This window comes from Leuciscus leuciscus (genome assembly GCF_965113295.1).
Source record: "Leuciscus leuciscus genome assembly, chromosome: 10".
Classification (NCBI taxonomy): Eukaryota; Metazoa; Chordata; class Actinopteri; order Cypriniformes; family Leuciscidae; genus Leuciscus; species Leuciscus leuciscus.
Window position 1 is genome coordinate 38193935 of NC_138734.1, and position 17850 is coordinate 38211784.

General features: G+C 38.9%; 2 protein-coding genes across 3 annotated transcripts in view; both read right to left on the bottom strand.

The window, feature by feature from the left end:
* The window catches only part of LOC309508066 (uncharacterized protein), a 231270-nt gene that overhangs the window by 109910 nt on the left and 103510 nt on the right, over window positions 1-17850 (bottom strand). The gene's annotated exons all lie outside the window — the stretch shown is intronic.
* On the bottom strand, window positions 10658-16979 carry LOC309507268 (uncharacterized protein). 2 transcript variants are annotated; one of them, XM_082181420.1, is made up of 4 exons: window positions 16485-16979; window positions 14854-15441; window positions 14577-14764; window positions 10658-14006 (listed from the first exon to the last, which is right to left on the bottom strand). In XM_082181420.1, exons 1-4 carry the CDS (start codon window positions 16830-16832, stop codon window positions 13463-13465), a joined length of 1668 nt encoding a protein of 555 aa, XP_082037546.1. In that variant the 5' UTR covers window positions 16833-16979; the 3' UTR covers window positions 10658-13462. The 2 variants fall into 2 exon arrangements, with proteins under 2 accessions (XP_082037546.1, XP_082037547.1); XM_082181421.1 differs by lacking the exon at window positions 14577-14764.

Consider the following 17850-nt stretch of genomic DNA (forward strand, 5'->3'; position numbering starts at 1 on the left):
AGTGTCTATTAATTATAAAATGTTATTATTCTTAAAGCTAAAAAACTAAATGTATATATATTTTCCTCTCCACAATAGCCTTTCCCACAATACTCTGCATTCTGGGGCAAACAACAAACCAGAGAGAGCATATTATTTAAAAGCAACAGCCTAAAGAGCTGAAACGAAACGTGGTGCTTCAGTCAACGGTGGCTTACTAACAATTGTCTGATGTCAAAAATAACAATAATTGCAAGAGCCACTCCAACACTACATCTGGTTATGTCTCCCAAAACTTTACACCGTATATGATGTTGCTATGTTCTCAATTTCAAAAAAGAAAATTTTCAAAAATGTAACATTTAAAATACAATAATAAAAAACATTTCTTGTAAATGTTGGTACAGTATGTGCACAATTACATATTCCTTGTCAGTTATGGCTTCAAGACTATTGCTTAGAGACAATTCAGAGTAACAATATGACAAAATCTGAAAATGAGCCATGTGACAAGCATGTTTGCATCCTTTTTGGATTCCTGAGATTATCTAGCGAACAAAAGCGCCTACGATCCCCTAGTGGGTCAATCAGATATTTTCTCTTATTCCATGGCAATGTTTACTCTTGAAAGTTTTACATTTACTAAATTTAGTAGAAACACCTTTGAGAGACTGGCCATCCAGATTGTCATCGGTGTGTTTGCCTAAGATACCTTGGGTACTTATTAAACTATCTTGCTTGCCCACATTTGGTCTTTGAGGTGCAATCCAGCATCAACAGATGGGAGCACAAATGGGCACAGAGCTACAAATAACCCTCCTCAAAAAAAATACGCTTTTCTCTTCAGAGAGCGGCATTTCACAGAGAGAGGCCTGTAAACAGTTGACTAATTGACACTGCTGTTGCCAGTCATGTGTACGGCCCTACATTATGGTGCAATCTTTCCCTACTAGAGGGAAAAGCACAGCACTATTTTTATCCTGTCTCAACATCAAAGGCTGCTTCTCTCAGGGACCCAGGGAGACAACATAACTGTGCCCTTAATGTTCATCTTGTTTAAGCCCCTTAGTGAAGCCCTTGGTGGACCAGGCATCTCTAAACCACCCATTTTTCTCTTCCCGTGCTCTTCCTCCCTCACTTCGCCACTCACTCCTGTCTTTCAGAAACAGCACTATCCATAACTGAGACCTGGGGGCAGAAGCACTTGGAGTCGTTAAAGTGGGACCTTTTCCGAAACTAAACCAAAACCTAGTGAGCTGACTCACTGCCTATCGCCTGTATAGGCAGCATCCTAAACATCAAAACTCATATGTGCAACTCCATACACCACACAAATTGAGCAACTCTCAAATTATTTATGTTTAACGTTAGCATGTTGCTAAGCTAAAACTGTGATTAACAAGCATGCACAGCACATAGTGAATATTGGGCAAAATAATCCAATTTTAATTACAATGACCAATGTTTTAATACATTTCAGTACTTATAATCAGTACTTTATATATTTGTGTGTATATGCAGGATATACTATAGGTAACTAAAACCATTAAAATTAAATTAAATAACTTTAAATGAAATATAACAAAACAATCAATTAAAATAAATAATAAAAATGAAAAACAAAACCAACTAAATTACTAAAACTTTAAAATGAAAATGGAAAATATAAAAATAAAATAAAAAACGAATTCAACATAGTAAATATCTCAATAATATCATGGCAAAAATTATAATAAATTATTTTGGTCAATATTGAGATTAACAACATTGTGAAGTGAAATGCTGCACAATGATAATTGTTTTATCTTGATTATCTTGTTTTCATTATCTTTGGAAGCCAAAATCTCAACTAAAGAGAGAATTAATTGCAAACTCTACAAATAAGTTGATTAATTACTTCTAATCAACACTTCTCTTACCCTGTCTGCCATCTTGGATTTTTTTTTTTTTTTTTATCACAATGCATTCTGGAACTGCCTTCTCTGAAGAAGCAGTAGATTTTGGAACAAAGCAAATGTTAGTGCAAAAAAACGCAGTCCCCGCTGACTAAGAACAGAGTCCCACTTTTATCATTGGAAAGGTGAGATCAGCACGCTTCCTAATCCCGTTTCCCCTTATTAGACTTGGTCCAGGGAGAGAAGCAGTAGCCAGACTGATTATGGGGCATTACCTGCTTCCCTTTGATTAGGGCAGAGCTCAGAAATGGCTGAACGGATAATATGGCTCAATCCAGGGTCTATACAGTGCATTGATGAATTGCTGATGTGACTTCAAGCCCAGCTAATCACTGCTCAAAGGCCACTCTATTAATGCGAGTCAATAATATGCTGAGGAAAGTCAAAAGGGAAATCACCTGTTGTACTTTAGAGAGCCTCTGAACTTTCCATCCCTGACCCATGATGTAACCCGAGTGAGATTATCCAAAAGAATTGTATAAAGGAACTAGAAAAGAAGTCTGCAAGAAGCACACACACTGCTTTGATTTCATATAGTAAATGGATGACGATGGAACAACAGCCCTTTGTTTACTGATTTTAAGTAATTTATCAAAGGTGTAAATAATGAAAGACTTGTCAGTGTAATGTGCAAAAGTCAGCACTTTAGGAATTGACTCTTCCCCCCTTGGCCGTCAGCTCCGTGTGTTTTCACAATTTTAGGACTCCACACAATTGCAAGCTCAATCAGAATCAAGGCAATTCTTTCATTTTTAAATACATAATGGAAATGTATGAGGGGTTCCTCATAAAAATTTATATCTCAATTCTAATTTATAGCCCTCCCTCCAGGCACATATTATTCAAACATTAATAAAGGTCCTATACATCAAAAAGCTTCAGGTTTCTCTTTGGCTTGCATTCACAGTCATGCATATTACATATGGCGAGAGGCCTCGGCAGCAGCAGCCCATCTTATAGCAATTATACATCGAATAACAGACGGATTGATTGATTGATGGATCATGTCTAAGGTTTTGTATTCAATCCACTTAAATTTTAATGACCTTTTCAACACCCCAGCTTAATGCCTTATGTTTAGATAATACTCTTTATGCTAATTCTCTAATTCCATAAATTTTAGATTTTTCCCCATCCATCTCTTTTTATGTCTGAGATGTCCTAAATATCTGTATCACGAGATGTGATTACAGCATAAGTTGAATTATTCATTCAACTCAGAAGGTGTGTGGGATTGAAAACGTGGGAGAATTCTCTGAGTCACTGTGAAGTAAAAAGTTTATGTATAATGATAAAGTTTGTACATGAAAGGTCACCCAATCCGATTAAGTGATTTTGAGTGATGACCATGCAATTACTTAGTGACTATACAATGCTTATTTCTCATGGCATCTGAAGGAGTAGAAAGTAAATAAATGAGTAAATACATTTATGAATTATGACTCAGTTGAAAAAAAAAGGACATTGCTAAATTTAGTTAACTGCTCTTTCACACGCCATTTTTTTCCACCAACCACTACACTGCACTGCAAAAAGATTACTTCTTAATGAGGTTTTAATTAGCCTTTTTTTACTCGTTTTTCAGTAAAAACATATAAAGAAAAAACAAGATAAATGTACTTGAGAAGCAACACTGCATAAAATGCCAAGACTTGTTTCAAATTTAAATATCTTAATTTGTAGAGTTTTTCAGAGTGCATGTACAGGATTCTGGGATATCAGAGCCAGTAAAGGATCCATACCGTCAAAACATAACTTAACAGACACAAGCACAGAACATTAGATGGAGGGAGTTTACAAATGGACACCAGTATGATCATCAGTAAATGCATTTTACCTGTCATTTCACCCACACTCTGCACAAAACCACATAAACAGATTGTTTCCTACAGGGGTCTAAACAAACACTGGAGTGGTGATGTTTGTTTTTACCATTCTCATTCCCTAATGTCTGGTAACCAGGGACGGTAAGTCATAAGACATCAGCTTGACTCTATTAATTACCACCTGATCCTTCCTTCCTGGATAATTAGGTACCCATTAGTTCTAATCAAGTAGTTACTTAATTATTGCAGTAATTAGTCTAATGGTCTAGCAAATTGAAGCTTTATCACTTTTGGATACTTAATGTTCTTGGCAGAGTGCATCACAAGTGTCAAGGCTCAAGCTTCAGCAATCAAGCAGTGGAGAAAGAAAGTTATTAGCGTAGCGTAAATTTGCTCATGTTTGAAAAGGGGAAGGTTGGAGGATGGGTTCACCCATGAAGCAAGGAGGATGATACACAGGGCTGTGAATATTCATGCTAGCCAACCCGAAACAACCCACAGGCAGGGAGGTTGGGGTGATTTGTGGTTTAACACAACTGTCTCACTTTGTGTCCCTGTTATTATTTGCCAACCACACATGATGAAACTCTTTATTGCTCACAGTATCAGTTTAAAGTCAAAAGCAAAATGCTTAAATGCAATCTCATAGATTTTTGTTAAATTAAAAGAAGTTTATTTAGCCAAACATTCCTTTTGATTTCTACGCAGCATAAAGCTCAGTTTTAAGACAGTCATGCATAAGCTCCTGTGGCCTGGAACACTATACCGTTCAGCTCTGTCATTAACATTTCAATGGAAGCGCTCCGGTGCTCACGCTTAATTACTCCTGGGTATTTTATAAGACACGGTTGGAAGGTATTGATCCTCTCTATTGGCGTATTCAGCTCATAAACACAGCAAACTCTGAGAGCAAGGACAGCCTCCATCAATTCAAAAACATGACAAACACATTGGGATGAGGTGGCAAAAATGAGCTCTAGGCAAACTGATTAATCTGAAACAGCTTAATCAGTGTGAGGTTTTGTTCAGTACTTAATAAATTTAAGATTTCAGATCAATGCCCTTGCTAAAAAAAAGAAAAAAAGAAAAAGGGTCAATGAAGAAAAAAAATTGTTTTAAAAAATATTATTTTTGTATCCATGATGGTTTTGTACATTTAAAACCATTATTTATTTATTTTATTACAAAAAGCCAGAAACAAGCATAAAGTATTTTCATGGGGAAAAAAGTTTTAAACTATTTTATTTGAGCTAACCTTGCCTTAAAAAGATTAGTTAAATATATGCAATTAACTAAATGTAAAAATAAAGTAATACATTTGTTATTTATAAAGTATTTTCTATGTGCTTTTCCTCATTTGTGATGAGGCTAGGAGCAAGAGAGTCACTGTAGAGGTGATCTCAGTGTCTTGTGTGCGGGCCAGGGCTCTGTTGAGCTTCAGAGCGAGAGGGAATGGGTTGTCTCCAAAGCACTGCAAATTGAGCCCGGCTTGTCTGTCATCACCTCCCAATTAGCTGCCGTTTACTGAGTCTGTTGGAGACAGTGCATGTTGGCAGGTGAGGAGAGGTGTCTGAGAGGTGCCAGTGCCAGCCTCCCAACCCGACTAGGATTGGCTTATGACCCAGGCAACTGTATGACCCATTCACCCTCACTCCACATATCCCCCCACCCCCACCCTTCACCCAAGCTTGTCAAGGCAAAGCTAGTAAGAAAAAGAGATAGCCGAGGTAACCTTGAAACCCTCCAAAACGTCACTGCAGTGCTTTCATAGCTCAATGGAAAAGAACAAGGGGGCTAATCTTGTAATCTCAATCATTTGTGACGGCGGTTATTTCTGGGAAGGAGCGCTGCTCGGAGGGGTTCTGTGCATTCCCCGTGTTCATTAGTCAACACTTTGGATGCAGATTATTTATGTGTCATTTCATGTCACTATGTAACCGTGTTCAGAGCTCGGCCAAGGGAGGCTCTCCTTCCATCTGCTTCCAAGGTAATACAGGAATTCTGACATCCATTCATTTAAAAGATAATGATCTTTGGCTTTAATGACCTTTAAAACTTTGGATGCACTGCTTATAATGTTTTTACAGGGTTCTAATGCGCTATTAACCAACCATGTGGACAATAGCGGCTGGAACCTGATTAAGGCTCAGATAAGTAAACAGACCAATCCGATTGTCAAATGAGGTCAATAAAGATGGAATACAATGTCGGAGCTGGAGTGCATAAATATTGTTCTCAGTATTTTCCATGACCATTTGCAATAGGACCTCTGAACTCAAAGTTGGCTCTCTTTAACTTGACCTAGATGTCACATTCTGAAGAATCCTCCTCCAGATGCCTTCAGAAGAAAAAGGTTAGAATAGAAAAAGAAAAGCCCACTCCTTGCCATATGACAGCAACGTGCGAAAAACTGACACGCAGAGTTTTCAAATTGGGGCCCGGGGAGCTGAAGCATAAAATAACTTCAATCTCACTGGCTCTCTAAGGAATAGAGCAGAGGTGCGACCAACAACAACACAACAACGGCAAGGCAGAAAGGGGTGAAGGTAGGAGTTATTAGAGGATAAAACACGCCTCTCCATCTCACTCCCTCTCTTCTCAGGAACCCCAAGGATGATCAATGGATTTAGTCAGAGGGATATTCAAGCAGAAAATTGCTGCCTTTTTGCTTTTCTTTGAAGTATTTCCAGAACACATACCAAAGCCCCAGTCCACCCAGGGTTGAAAATAACAGCACAAGAGCGGTCTCTAAGAGTAATCCTGAAAAGAGAGAAAAGGCAGGCAGAGGAGGCTGGGGGAAGCTAAATGTTAAAGGAGGTGGGTGAAAGCTAGATTGAAACTTTGCAGGTATAAAATTGAAGGCAGCCAGCTGAACGACCGCAGTGAAAACAAGGGATTTATTTTCGTTCATTCACCAAGCACATCTTAGACTGGCTTCATATCTTGTCAAAAAACAAAGACTGCATCGCCACAAACTAATCATTGATCACTTGTCATCTAATGTTCAGTCACTTGTCATCTAATGATCAGCTCAGAGGTCCAAATGACCGGTAATGGGATGAACCATCAACAACATCCAGAGGACGGTCAAGAACACTTCATGATGAGCCGTTAACCACAAGGACGCAAAATAAATCGAAAGACAGATAATCTCATTGGCCACAGACACATGGATGGGAAGGCTATAGGGAGAACTGGGACTGTTCCATTGGGGCGAATGTCAAAACCAAATTTAGATCCCTAAGCTCAACTTCTGTCAACACCATTGACCATAACATCCTATTTCTGCAGCTATCCATCTGTCTATTCGCTAGTTAAAATGCAAAATTGTTGAGGGATGGATGTTAAGTACAATCATTTACAGTGCAGGTCAAGTACAGTACATCACAAAATAAACGCAATAAAATGGGCCTGCAATAAAAGAAAATATGTACATTTAATACAAATATGTGTGGGATTTGAAAACACTTAATGGTTGCATTGCATTACCATTTCAAACATATCAAGTCATCAAGGAAAAAATCTATCTCATATTCCACATGTATTGTATATCCAGAGTGCGACACACAATCATCAATAGATTATCCAACCTACATGCTTTTCACAACTCAGTATCATGAAAACACGTTCATTTTGGTCAGATAACAAGGACTATCATGGGACTGGACTTTGTTAGATTATCTATCTAGCTAGATTAATGTGTGTAACTCTATTCTCTCAGCAGCCCACAATGAGTTCATTAATTGTTGAAAGATGATCAGTTAAAAGTTTGCACACTACGCTGTACGAGTGGATGGGAAATGACTCGCTTTAAAAATAAATGGCAGTTTAATACAGTCAGTTTCCACCAATTAAAATATAGCGCTCTTACAATAGAGAGCTGACTTAATGAAGATGCCAAAAGCCCTTAATTGAAGGACACAAAGCCCTTGATGGACAAAAAAATAAAAGAACAAGAAAAAAAGATCTTCTTTCGCTTTATTATTCAGATTTTATAGCATTTTATTGTACAATTATTATAAATGATAGTATTTGTATTGAAAAATACAAACATAAAATCCATTTTCTATAATGCAAACGTACTGCTGATATAAACAATATGCCACTCAAACATTTAGTCTGATTTATCGCCATTGTGACGACCAGAAGCTTCATTTTCAGGTGAAAGGCTTCCCCACAGCAGCGCAGTCGAGTCCTTGTAGTGCTGAAGGTGTTCTAAATTGGGAAAAGCCAAGCAGTGCCAATGTGAGGTTGAAGCTCTGCATTGGCCAGGGAACTCGTGTGCTGCCCCTGGGGGCCGGCATGGCACTGCACATCTGACAGCAGAAGCATGTGGCATGCGCGGGGCGTTATGGATAGAGCTGGGCGATGGGGGACTTCGCTCCGCCGCTCCCTGCCGTGCTCACTGACGGCCTCATCCGTTTCTCCAGCCCTGCCCTAATAGATCTGCAATGCCTTCCATTCCAATTAAAAGGCCCGGACGCCCTATTTGTCAAAGGACGGAAGGGACAACGAAAGAGGGGTGCTTAGCATTAGTTTTTGGAGTAATTGCCAGCCAAAACGTTGCAAATGGGAGAGAAAGGTTAGTACTGTAAAACTGGACCGCTCTAGTGATTATTTCAGCCCTTTTTTTTTCTTTTCTTTTTTGTTTGGCTTGAGTTTTTTTTTTCCCCAGTGAGCTTGAGCTCATAATGTAATTTCACAGCAGTGCAATCACTGAGGTTTGTAAGTGTTTAATTCTAATTAAAGTGTGAGGAAATATCTGGAAGACATTTCACTGCAAAATAACTTGTACTCAGGGTGGAAGAGTTCATGTACCCCAGTTGAACTTCTGGGGGGAAATCTGTACAACAGACATACTGTATAGTATCTGAGGAAAACAGATTCTGTGGGTGACGCTAGTATGATAGTGCCAATTTAACCACACACACGTAAATGCCATTTATCATACGAGTATTAAGTTGAATCTCAGTTTAACCAAAAGAACATAACTGCATAAAGAATGTAGAAAAGATGGATGACCACTCTAGCATAACTCATGCACATATACGCATAAGAGAGGAGCAAAGTTTATTAAATTTTTTCCTTTTCTTTTTCTGTTATGTGTGTTTCTGTTCATGTCGGTGGTGGGGGAATTTCTTTCTATGGTTTAATTCAACAATAACATTTCCGATCAGGGTCTTGGGCATCTCAAGGGCATTCCTGGTGAAATTACTGGGACTCTGCACCATTTATCATAGCCTGACATGTGTCATGTTCCAGACTCCGGTGTGTAGAGGTTACAGCTGAAGACAGCTCCTTCTTTGTTGAGCAGCCATCAAAGACAACATCGCTTATTTATAAAAGAAAAAAAAAACGATAGAAGAAAAAGAGTGTTTAATTCTCCCCCCAGAAAATGAATAAAACGTAACCCTAAAATACAAAAGATGAAAATAAGTAAGAATAGTAAGCTAAATTTAACACCGATATTTAAAGAAAAATAGCTCACCAAGGCACTTTTACCCATATCAGAACAAGCACATGTGTGTAGTATGATCTTGTTCAAGTGTTGGCAAGCCCTTATTCCTGTCATTGTTAGCATGCAAGTTTAAATACTAGAGAATCAAGGTACTTAAAATGTACTGTATCTAAATCATCACAGATTTGTTTACTAATGCATTTTTTATTTGCATGCTTCAGGGGGAAAAAAAGCATGAAAAATGTTATATAGCTTTAATTGTTGTGGCAAACCATAGTCTGTTTTGAGTCTCTGTGATTCATTTAAAGGTCATTTTCAAGAGTTATTTTGTACCACTGCGGTCTGTTAAATGGCCGTTTGTAGTTGTAGACTTGGATCACGACTGTTGGCTTGTTTAGTCAGAGTAATGAGCACTAGAGAATGTTTCATTGAAAGGTGCTATTGTTGCTGATACACTTACAACACCTCTTGGCATAATTCTTGAATAACAGCACACTAAATAATCCCTGCCGGCACATAAAATATAACACTATTGTGTAAAGACACAGCAGTTCAACAGCCCGCCTTGCAATGCATCGATTCCTCGTAAGTCGTAACAATCTACTGTAGTCACACACTGGCATCAGAAGGGGCTGGTTAAGGGGCCGAGTTTAGGCCATCCTAACGCTTCATTTGGAATTCTGGCATTGTTCCCACTCTGCAAAGCTTTGCTGATGTTTTTCTTTTGCTGGTTATAAATGACAATAATTAAAGGAAAATATACAATAGACCCTTTGCACGTGACGTCACGCTCTACTCCCGCGAATTCTGAACGCCATGACGGACGGCGGAAGAGCTATTCTGTAGACGGACGGCAAGCCAAACGAGTACGTGTTTGTGTTCGTTCTTGTAATAAAATGGTTATTTCGTGTTGTGCCGTGGGCTGTGCTAATAGACAGGGTAAAGCCAATATATCTTTTTATCGAATACCATTTGATGGGGAGAGAAGGCAGCGATGGGTTGCTGCTATCAGCCGAAAGGACTGGCAGCCCTCCAAGTACTCCAGGATTTGCAGCGAGCATTTTTTACAAGGTAAGATTAATGTATTTCCCAGTTACGTGTACTTCATTTGTGTAATACCATACCGTCATCCTTGTCCAGATGGAGACCCAGTCAAATTGTCATTTGTAACATGAGTAACCTAAGTTAGCTATGTTATGAGCAAGTATCAGCTAGCGTGATAGGGCTGTGCAGTCTACCCATTCACAAACGTAGCTAGCTTAATGTCAGGAATACACTGATCACCCGTCTCTAACAGTGTCATCTGGATCTGACACAAATAACAACGGAGATTTTGGTGCCATTTAAATGTCTATGCTTCTCTCTGATGCTCATAAATTTACGTTAGAGGCAATTGCCGCATGTGAGGCTATTTAACACTACACTTGACAGCAGGTAACGTTAGCTAGCAGCTGGATAAAAATGGTTAAAATGCTGACAGGTAAAACTGTGTACAAGTTTGTGTTTCAATGTAACGTTAGAGGATTCCTCTGCCAACACAGAGCAGACCTCGTGCTGCATTCAAAGTGATTGTAAATTACCCTTTTCCCATCCAGAGGTTGTTTTTGTAATTTAACAGTTATTTACTTTACAAATAGAAAATGGATGATGTGTCAGGATAGTTATAGGCTGGGACCATGGTTCTAAGCTCCCTCTTGGTGGTACTCAGGCAGATGATTTCTTTTATCAGGACAGAAGAGTGATGACCCTTTATCCCCTGATTATGTGCCGTCAGTGTTTGCGCACACCAAGTCCCCTGCGAAGCGGCGAGCCCTGGGAAGTCTAGGGAAGTATGAGGTCAGAGAGGCAATGAAGAAAAAAAAGCGTCAGGCGTCGTCCAAACATGAAGCTGCCAGGGCACTCCTCAATCTGTCAGCTGAGATGAATGTGTTACGAGAGGTTGAAGAGGAGATTGTAGAAGAGGCTAGTATCAGTGAAACTAGTGGCAAATGTGATGCAATGTGCCAAACCAACCTTACTTCAGACTACATTGAGTCTCTTGAATTTGAGTGTCAGCAACTCCGGGGTGATACGTTTGCTCTGAAGGAGAAGCTGAAGCCCTCAGATCTGGAACAGAGCACTTTTGAAAACAGTGACAAACTTAAAACCTTTACAGGACTGCCCAACTATAAAGTATTTATGGCAATGATTGATCTGGTAACTCCATTACTTAAGGATACGGCAAACATCACCATCTTCCACCAGCTACTATTGACATTAATGAGGATCAGGCTTAACCTTCCGATTGCTTTTTTGTCATATCTGTTTGGTGTTCATATGTCTACAATTTCAAGAGTTTTTACAAATGTCATTAATATACTAAATGACAACTTGGTACCTGTGTGTGTGGTATGGCCTGACAGAGATGATGTCCAAACATCTCTGCCAATGTGTTTCAGAAAGTCTTTCAAGCAATGCATGTCAGTAATAGACTGTTTTGAAATTACCATTGACAGACCAAAAGATTTGAAGGCAAGGGCCCAGACATACTCTCAGTATAAATCGCACAACACCATAAAATACCTAATAGGTATAACTCCACAAGGGATAATCTCCTTCATCTCCAAGGGCTGGGGTGGGCGGTCAACTGATGCTCACATTACAGCCAACAGTGGGTTTTTGGATAATCTCCTACCAGGAGACTTGATCCTAGCAGACCGTGGCTTTAGGATTCAGGAACAAGTTGGCTTGTACTGTGCAAGGGTTGAAACTCCTGCCTTTACACGGGGGAAAAAACAGCTGGGCGCTGTTGAACTGGAAGATTCCAGAAAACTTGCAGCAGTCCGCATACATGTTGAGAGGGTAATTGGTCAAGCACGATCCAAGTACAGAATGTTGCATGGACCTGTGCCCATTAGTCTTCTGATTAAGTCATCAGAAGAAGAAGAGTTCACCTCTCTTGACAAAATAGTCAGAGTGGCTTGTGCCCTGACGAATCTGTGCCCCTCAGTGGTGCCAATTGATTAGCTGAAAAAAACTGTTATTCTTTAACAGAGAGGTTTCAAAGTTAAAGGGTACTCTCCACTTTAAAATGAAAATTCTGTCATCATATACTCACCCTCATGTTGTTTCAAACCTGTATGAATTTCTTTCTTCTGCTGAACAGAAAGGAAGATATTTAGAAGAATGTCAGTAACCAAACAGTTTCTGGTACCATTGACTTCCATAGTATATATTTTTTCCTACTATGGAAGTCAATGGTACCCGAAACTGTCTGGTTACTGACATTCTTCTAAATATCTTCCTTTCTGTTCAGCAGAAGAAAGAAATTCATACAGGTTTGAAACAACATGAGGGTGAGTATATGATGACAGAATTTTCATTTTAAAGTGGAGTATCCCTTTAAACACATTTATTTGAGTAACAATTCCAAGTGTAAATAGTTGTACCAGTACATTAACAATCAATTGTTTACTTATCCATTAGAATCAGCTGAAATGTAACAGTTATAAGTTAGTAGTTGCATAGAACCCATATTTGTGGATGAGAGCTATTTTAAGACCATCTATTGTATACTATTTATTATATACTATTATTGAAGTTATGTATCAGGCTAGTGGCTGTGTAATGTAAGATGGTGTGTACAGTGGGTCCTGGTGACTCATCATCGGTCTCTTGAACAACAAACACATATGATGGTGGATGAATTTGCAGAGGGGTCAAATTTTTGATTGAGATGTAATCACCGGTTTGCGCTTTAGTATTAAACAACGGGAAAAGTAGAGCATTTATCAAGGTCTCCTATTTAGTCAGTATTGTGTCTACATCACACAGTTTAACCAAAATTAAGCTGTCACTCTGCTGTTTTATAAACCTCTTAAAATTGTCATGTGTCAGTTCCCTTAACACATTCACACTTTGTATTAAATTGAAACATGCAGGACAAACGTTATAAAAGAAGTTGTATATGAGTGTACATTATGTAATTTAGGTTGGCTTTTATAAACGTGTTGAAAGATGTTTTTGTAAAATAAACCAGCCATCAAACTTTTGACTATGCTGTTGTCCTTTATAAAAGGATATTAAATGTATGTAGAATTACACACTGGCAAATCTTACTAAATAATTCAATTCAATTTTATTTATAGTATCAAATCATAACAAGAGTTATCTCGAGACACTTTACAAATAGAGTAGGTCTAGACCACACTATAATTTACAAAGTCATTTCTAGTAATTCACTTCATGTTTTGAACAACGCCCTACTACTCCTCCAATTCTTGTGAGTCTGTGGACTGTGTTTTGTCTGACAGCAGTCTATCTGGGCATGTATATGTCTTGGCCAATAACTCAGATAAAATGGCTGACCTATAGAAGGCCTCAACATTCTGCACTGCTTCTGTAAAAAAGTCAGCATCAGGCAAAATTCTCTGTACAAAAAAATTGGATGTAGACCACACCATGAAGTCACAAAACTTCCGCTTCGTCACAAACAACTGGGCTTGCACCTGGTAGTGGTATTGATGATTTCTGTTAAGTGCATGTGTACCATCTGTGTTCTCAATGCAGAAATGTTTCTTTTCAGTGGCACTGAGGACTCCGGTGTCTTTGGCACAGTGTGGGCACTTGATTTCCAAAATACCATCGCCACAGCAGGAGCAGGACAGCAAGGCATCTGGAGATGCTCCAAGGTAGGGACGGGAGGTATCAATGTGGAGACCGGCATCACGAACACTTAGGTCCTGATGCTGTTGTGCAGCGTAAGCCTCATACGTCTCTCTGGCTTTTTGTTCATGTTCACATCCCCATCTGAAAATTAGAAAAATAATGTTAAGTCATCGTAACTCTTTGAGTGCCCTTTTCATTGGATTTGTTCTCTCATTTCCCTAAGAACTATAGGTACTATAGATGTCAGTACCCAAAATTGGCCTAATCTTAATAGCACATAATATTCTCTTGTATCACATTCTATCACACAGATATCACAGAGTAGTTTAAAAAGGTGTAAATGAAATATAACAGGAACATTATGAATAAATAGGCAAAGGACCTACACCATACACCTGGGATTAAAAATAGATAAGGGCACTCAAAGAGATTGAGGGATGCACTCTGTCATCATGTTTGCAATTTAATGTTGATAATTTGTAATACTGACTGTAATAAATATTCCAATGATAAATGCATTTCTTTGTCTTGTGTTTTTTTTTTTTTTTTTTTTTTTTAAGCAGGGACCCTCTACATTAGAACACAACATGTATTGCATACATTTCCATAGTTGAAACATAACAGTTCAAAGCACATCTAATTTCTTTACTCACTTACACTATGGTGAAATTAAAAACAGTAACTGTATGTTTGTGTCATTGTCACACATGCCTGGTTGCAACTGTTGAAAATCTGCATAGGTCAGGGTAACAGATCTGCCTAATTAGGGATTTGGAAGGATTTGTAGGGTCTGTCCTTGCAGCTGACTTGAACCTAGATGCTGTCACCCTACCAGCCCTCATGTCAAACCATAGCCTTGACTTTCCCTGTTGTCGTGTCTCTTCCTCAACTTTTACTGCCTACAACATTGTAAATTATAGAAGATGAAATTAATGACATGACCTTCAAGCACATTTTAGTCATATGAGATTAAGAGGGATGACTATACCTGCTCTGGTGTGACTTCCATATCATTGAATACCGCATCACATTTTTTCTCAAGGTCCGAGGCAGACAGCTTCCGGTTCTGAGCACTGTATAACTCAGTCAGGGGCTGTGGTAGACCCAGAGACACCACCTTTGGTTGAAACTGTTTACAGTAGTGCGGCAATATGCGTAGGATACCACTCTTCTCTGAAGGGTTTGGAGTTGCATTATCCAGAGCCTTGTAGAATTGTTCTATAGCTGCTGCAGACACACCCACTTTTTTCACAGATGGACAACCTGAATGGCTTTGGTTGTTTACACCACAACGCTTTTTGGCAGGATTTGAGAAATCAATTCCCGATCCCTCTTCGTACAAAGCCTTGCCCGCTTTCAAAGGAGGAAGTCCCCACTGTCTGGGCCCATCAGTGCAGCTTTTGTCTTCCAGATGTTTAACAGCAGAGTCTATTGCGTACAGCAGAGCTGTTACATGCGAGCACACCTCTCCCAGGCCCGCTTTACATGTACAGTGGCCGCACAAGACTGTCCCATCCTTCTTCAAAGATACCCATGGTTGTAGTTGGGTTTCAGACAGTGACTGGCTGTGATGCACCTACAATTACAGAAAGTGGCATAAATACATTATTCTTACATGAATGTTATTGTGATGTTATTGTTTACTGCTGCAGTGACACCATAAATGCCCCTTGTGAATACATTTTAATCACTATGCTGTGTTTAACTAGTCAAATCTTAACATAGGCTACAGTGAATATAATCACAGATAAGAAGATGGCTAGATGTAACGTGGTTTACTGGCTATGATGCACCGTCACCTACAAATACAGAAAGTGGCATAGATACATTATTTTTACATGAATGTTATTGTGATGTTATTGTTAATGCTGCAGTGACACCATAAATGCCCCTTGTGAATACATTTTAATCACTATGCTGTGTTTAACTAGTCAAATCTTAACATAGGCTACAGTGAATATAATCACAGATAAGAAGATGGCTAGATGTAACGTGGTTTACTGGCTATGATGCACCGTCACCTACAAATACAGAAAGTGGCATAGATACATTATTTTTACATGAATGTTATTGTGATGTTATTGTTAATGCTGCAGTGACACATTAAATGCACCTTGTGAATACATCTTAATCACTTTGCTGTGATTAACTGGTAGAATCTTAACATAGGCTACAGCGAATATAATCACAGATAAGAAGATTTCTAGATGTTACAATTATATGTGGTTACTACTGATCAGACACTCCGTGATTTACTGTCTGCATGGATTAACATGTGATCGATAATTGATGCCTGCACTTCCCAGAGCTGGGATGCGTCCAGGCATCCATTAAAAAGCCACGGCCGACCATGTCCTCTAAAATCATAGGCTATGTGTTATATAAATATTTACTTAAGTAAAGAATAGATGTTAAGTAAGGGATAAAGAAAATATAAAGAAAATAGTCCGTTCCGTCTCTACGGTTAGAATCCTGCGTCCATCGCATCGCTCTGTTTTTCATGGCAATGGTGTGTTATTCTTAGCAGCGGTCTGTTATCAAGAAATAACACACCGCATTCTACATTAGAATTCAACCAAGCCATGTAATAATACAAAATAAACCATATTGATGTCTTACCTTTGCCATTATGAGGTACCTCCCCCCGCCGTTAGCGTAGCATCGCGTACCTGTAACCCAGCCAGCTACAAAAAACTGGTAAGCATCCAGACTTTTAAAAGCTTTGAGATCAGCACCAGTGTATGGGGATACCCCGTTTACCACATAGTGGTACAAATCGTGTGGGCCGAAGTCGGGCAGACTCGGCGATTTAATGAGGTCCGTGAAAACTGAGGTAGGAAGAAGGTAAGGGTCGGTATCCAAACCTGCTATCTCCAACTTCTCAAAATACCGCTCTTTGTGAGCACCTACCAGATGCCCAACCTCGACCGATAACGGCACTACAACTTCCTCAATAGAAGAAGCCATGGAGTTTAGTGGTAACGTTATCTATTTTAAATTTTAATCTAAAACTAATCAAACTTCCCGCTCGTCTACTACTGCGCGGCCTGTGCGTCCAGTGATTTTGCCGTCCAGCATGGCGTCGTCACGTGGTCGTGGTCACGTGTTTGCAAAGGGTCTATAATTAGTCACACCAGGTTTTTCCATCTGGTAGTACCTGCAAAGATGTTATCACTGGTGTCTCAGAGAGCAGGAGTGAACCGGGTTCAATACAAGTTAAGTTCTAGTTTTGACAGCATTTGTGCCATAGCATTGATTAACACAGAAAATAATCTTGACTTGTCCTTTAGTTGTTAAAAAACAAAACAAGTTTTGGTTACAGTAATGTACAATAATGGAAGTACTAAGATTTAAAAAGACAAATGTGAAGCATGAATTTTTATAGCACTTCCACTAGGGTGGTCAAAATGGCTGAGAAACTAAATTCAAATTGTATACTTAAATATTATTAATATTTGAATGATATAGAAAGCAGAATTTCAGTTAGTGGGAAAAAGCTTTTGGCTTGTCTCCTGAGGCCACAAGAGGGCAAAATAGCAATGAGCAGAATATCAATGCACTGCATTAAATTGTTTATTCACAGGAATGAAATAAGATGACTGTCTGTACAAAAAAAAAAAAAGTGCATTTCGTTTAAACTAACGTTTATAAATCAATAAAAATTTTGTAAATTGCATAAACAAAACAGCATCATGTATTTATGCATAGTTTAATACAAAGAGCCGAAGCGTCGATTACAGTATTTTTTTTCATTTAAAAACACAAGATGCAGTGGAATAGAAAAAACTTACTAAGTCTTGAGACATGTTTTTTTTAAAGTTGAAATTCTTTTAGAGATGTCAGAGATGTCCGTCTAGCACGTTTACATAGAAAACAAAGGAAAAGCAGCGCAGATAATGTGTTGTGTGTGAACGGCTTGGTGACAGTTTTGACGTAACCAAGATCTTCTCCATGTCGAGCTTCTCTATTTCAGCTATTTTGAATA

Excerpts from the sequence above, each read along its gene's own strand:
- LOC309507268 (XM_082181420.1), bottom strand. The coding sequence starts at position 16,832 with ATGGCTTCTTCTATTGAGGAAGTTGTAGTGCCGTTATCGGTCGAGGTT. Across the intron at positions 14,765-14,853 it reads TGGAAGTCACACCAGAGCAG|GCAGTAAAAGTTGAGGAAGA; the intron begins GTATAGTCATCC and ends ACAATGTTGTAG. Across the intron at positions 14,007-14,576 it reads TTTTCAACAGTTGCAACCAG|ATGGGGATGTGAACATGAAC; the intron begins GCATGTGTGACA and ends TCTAATTTTCAG.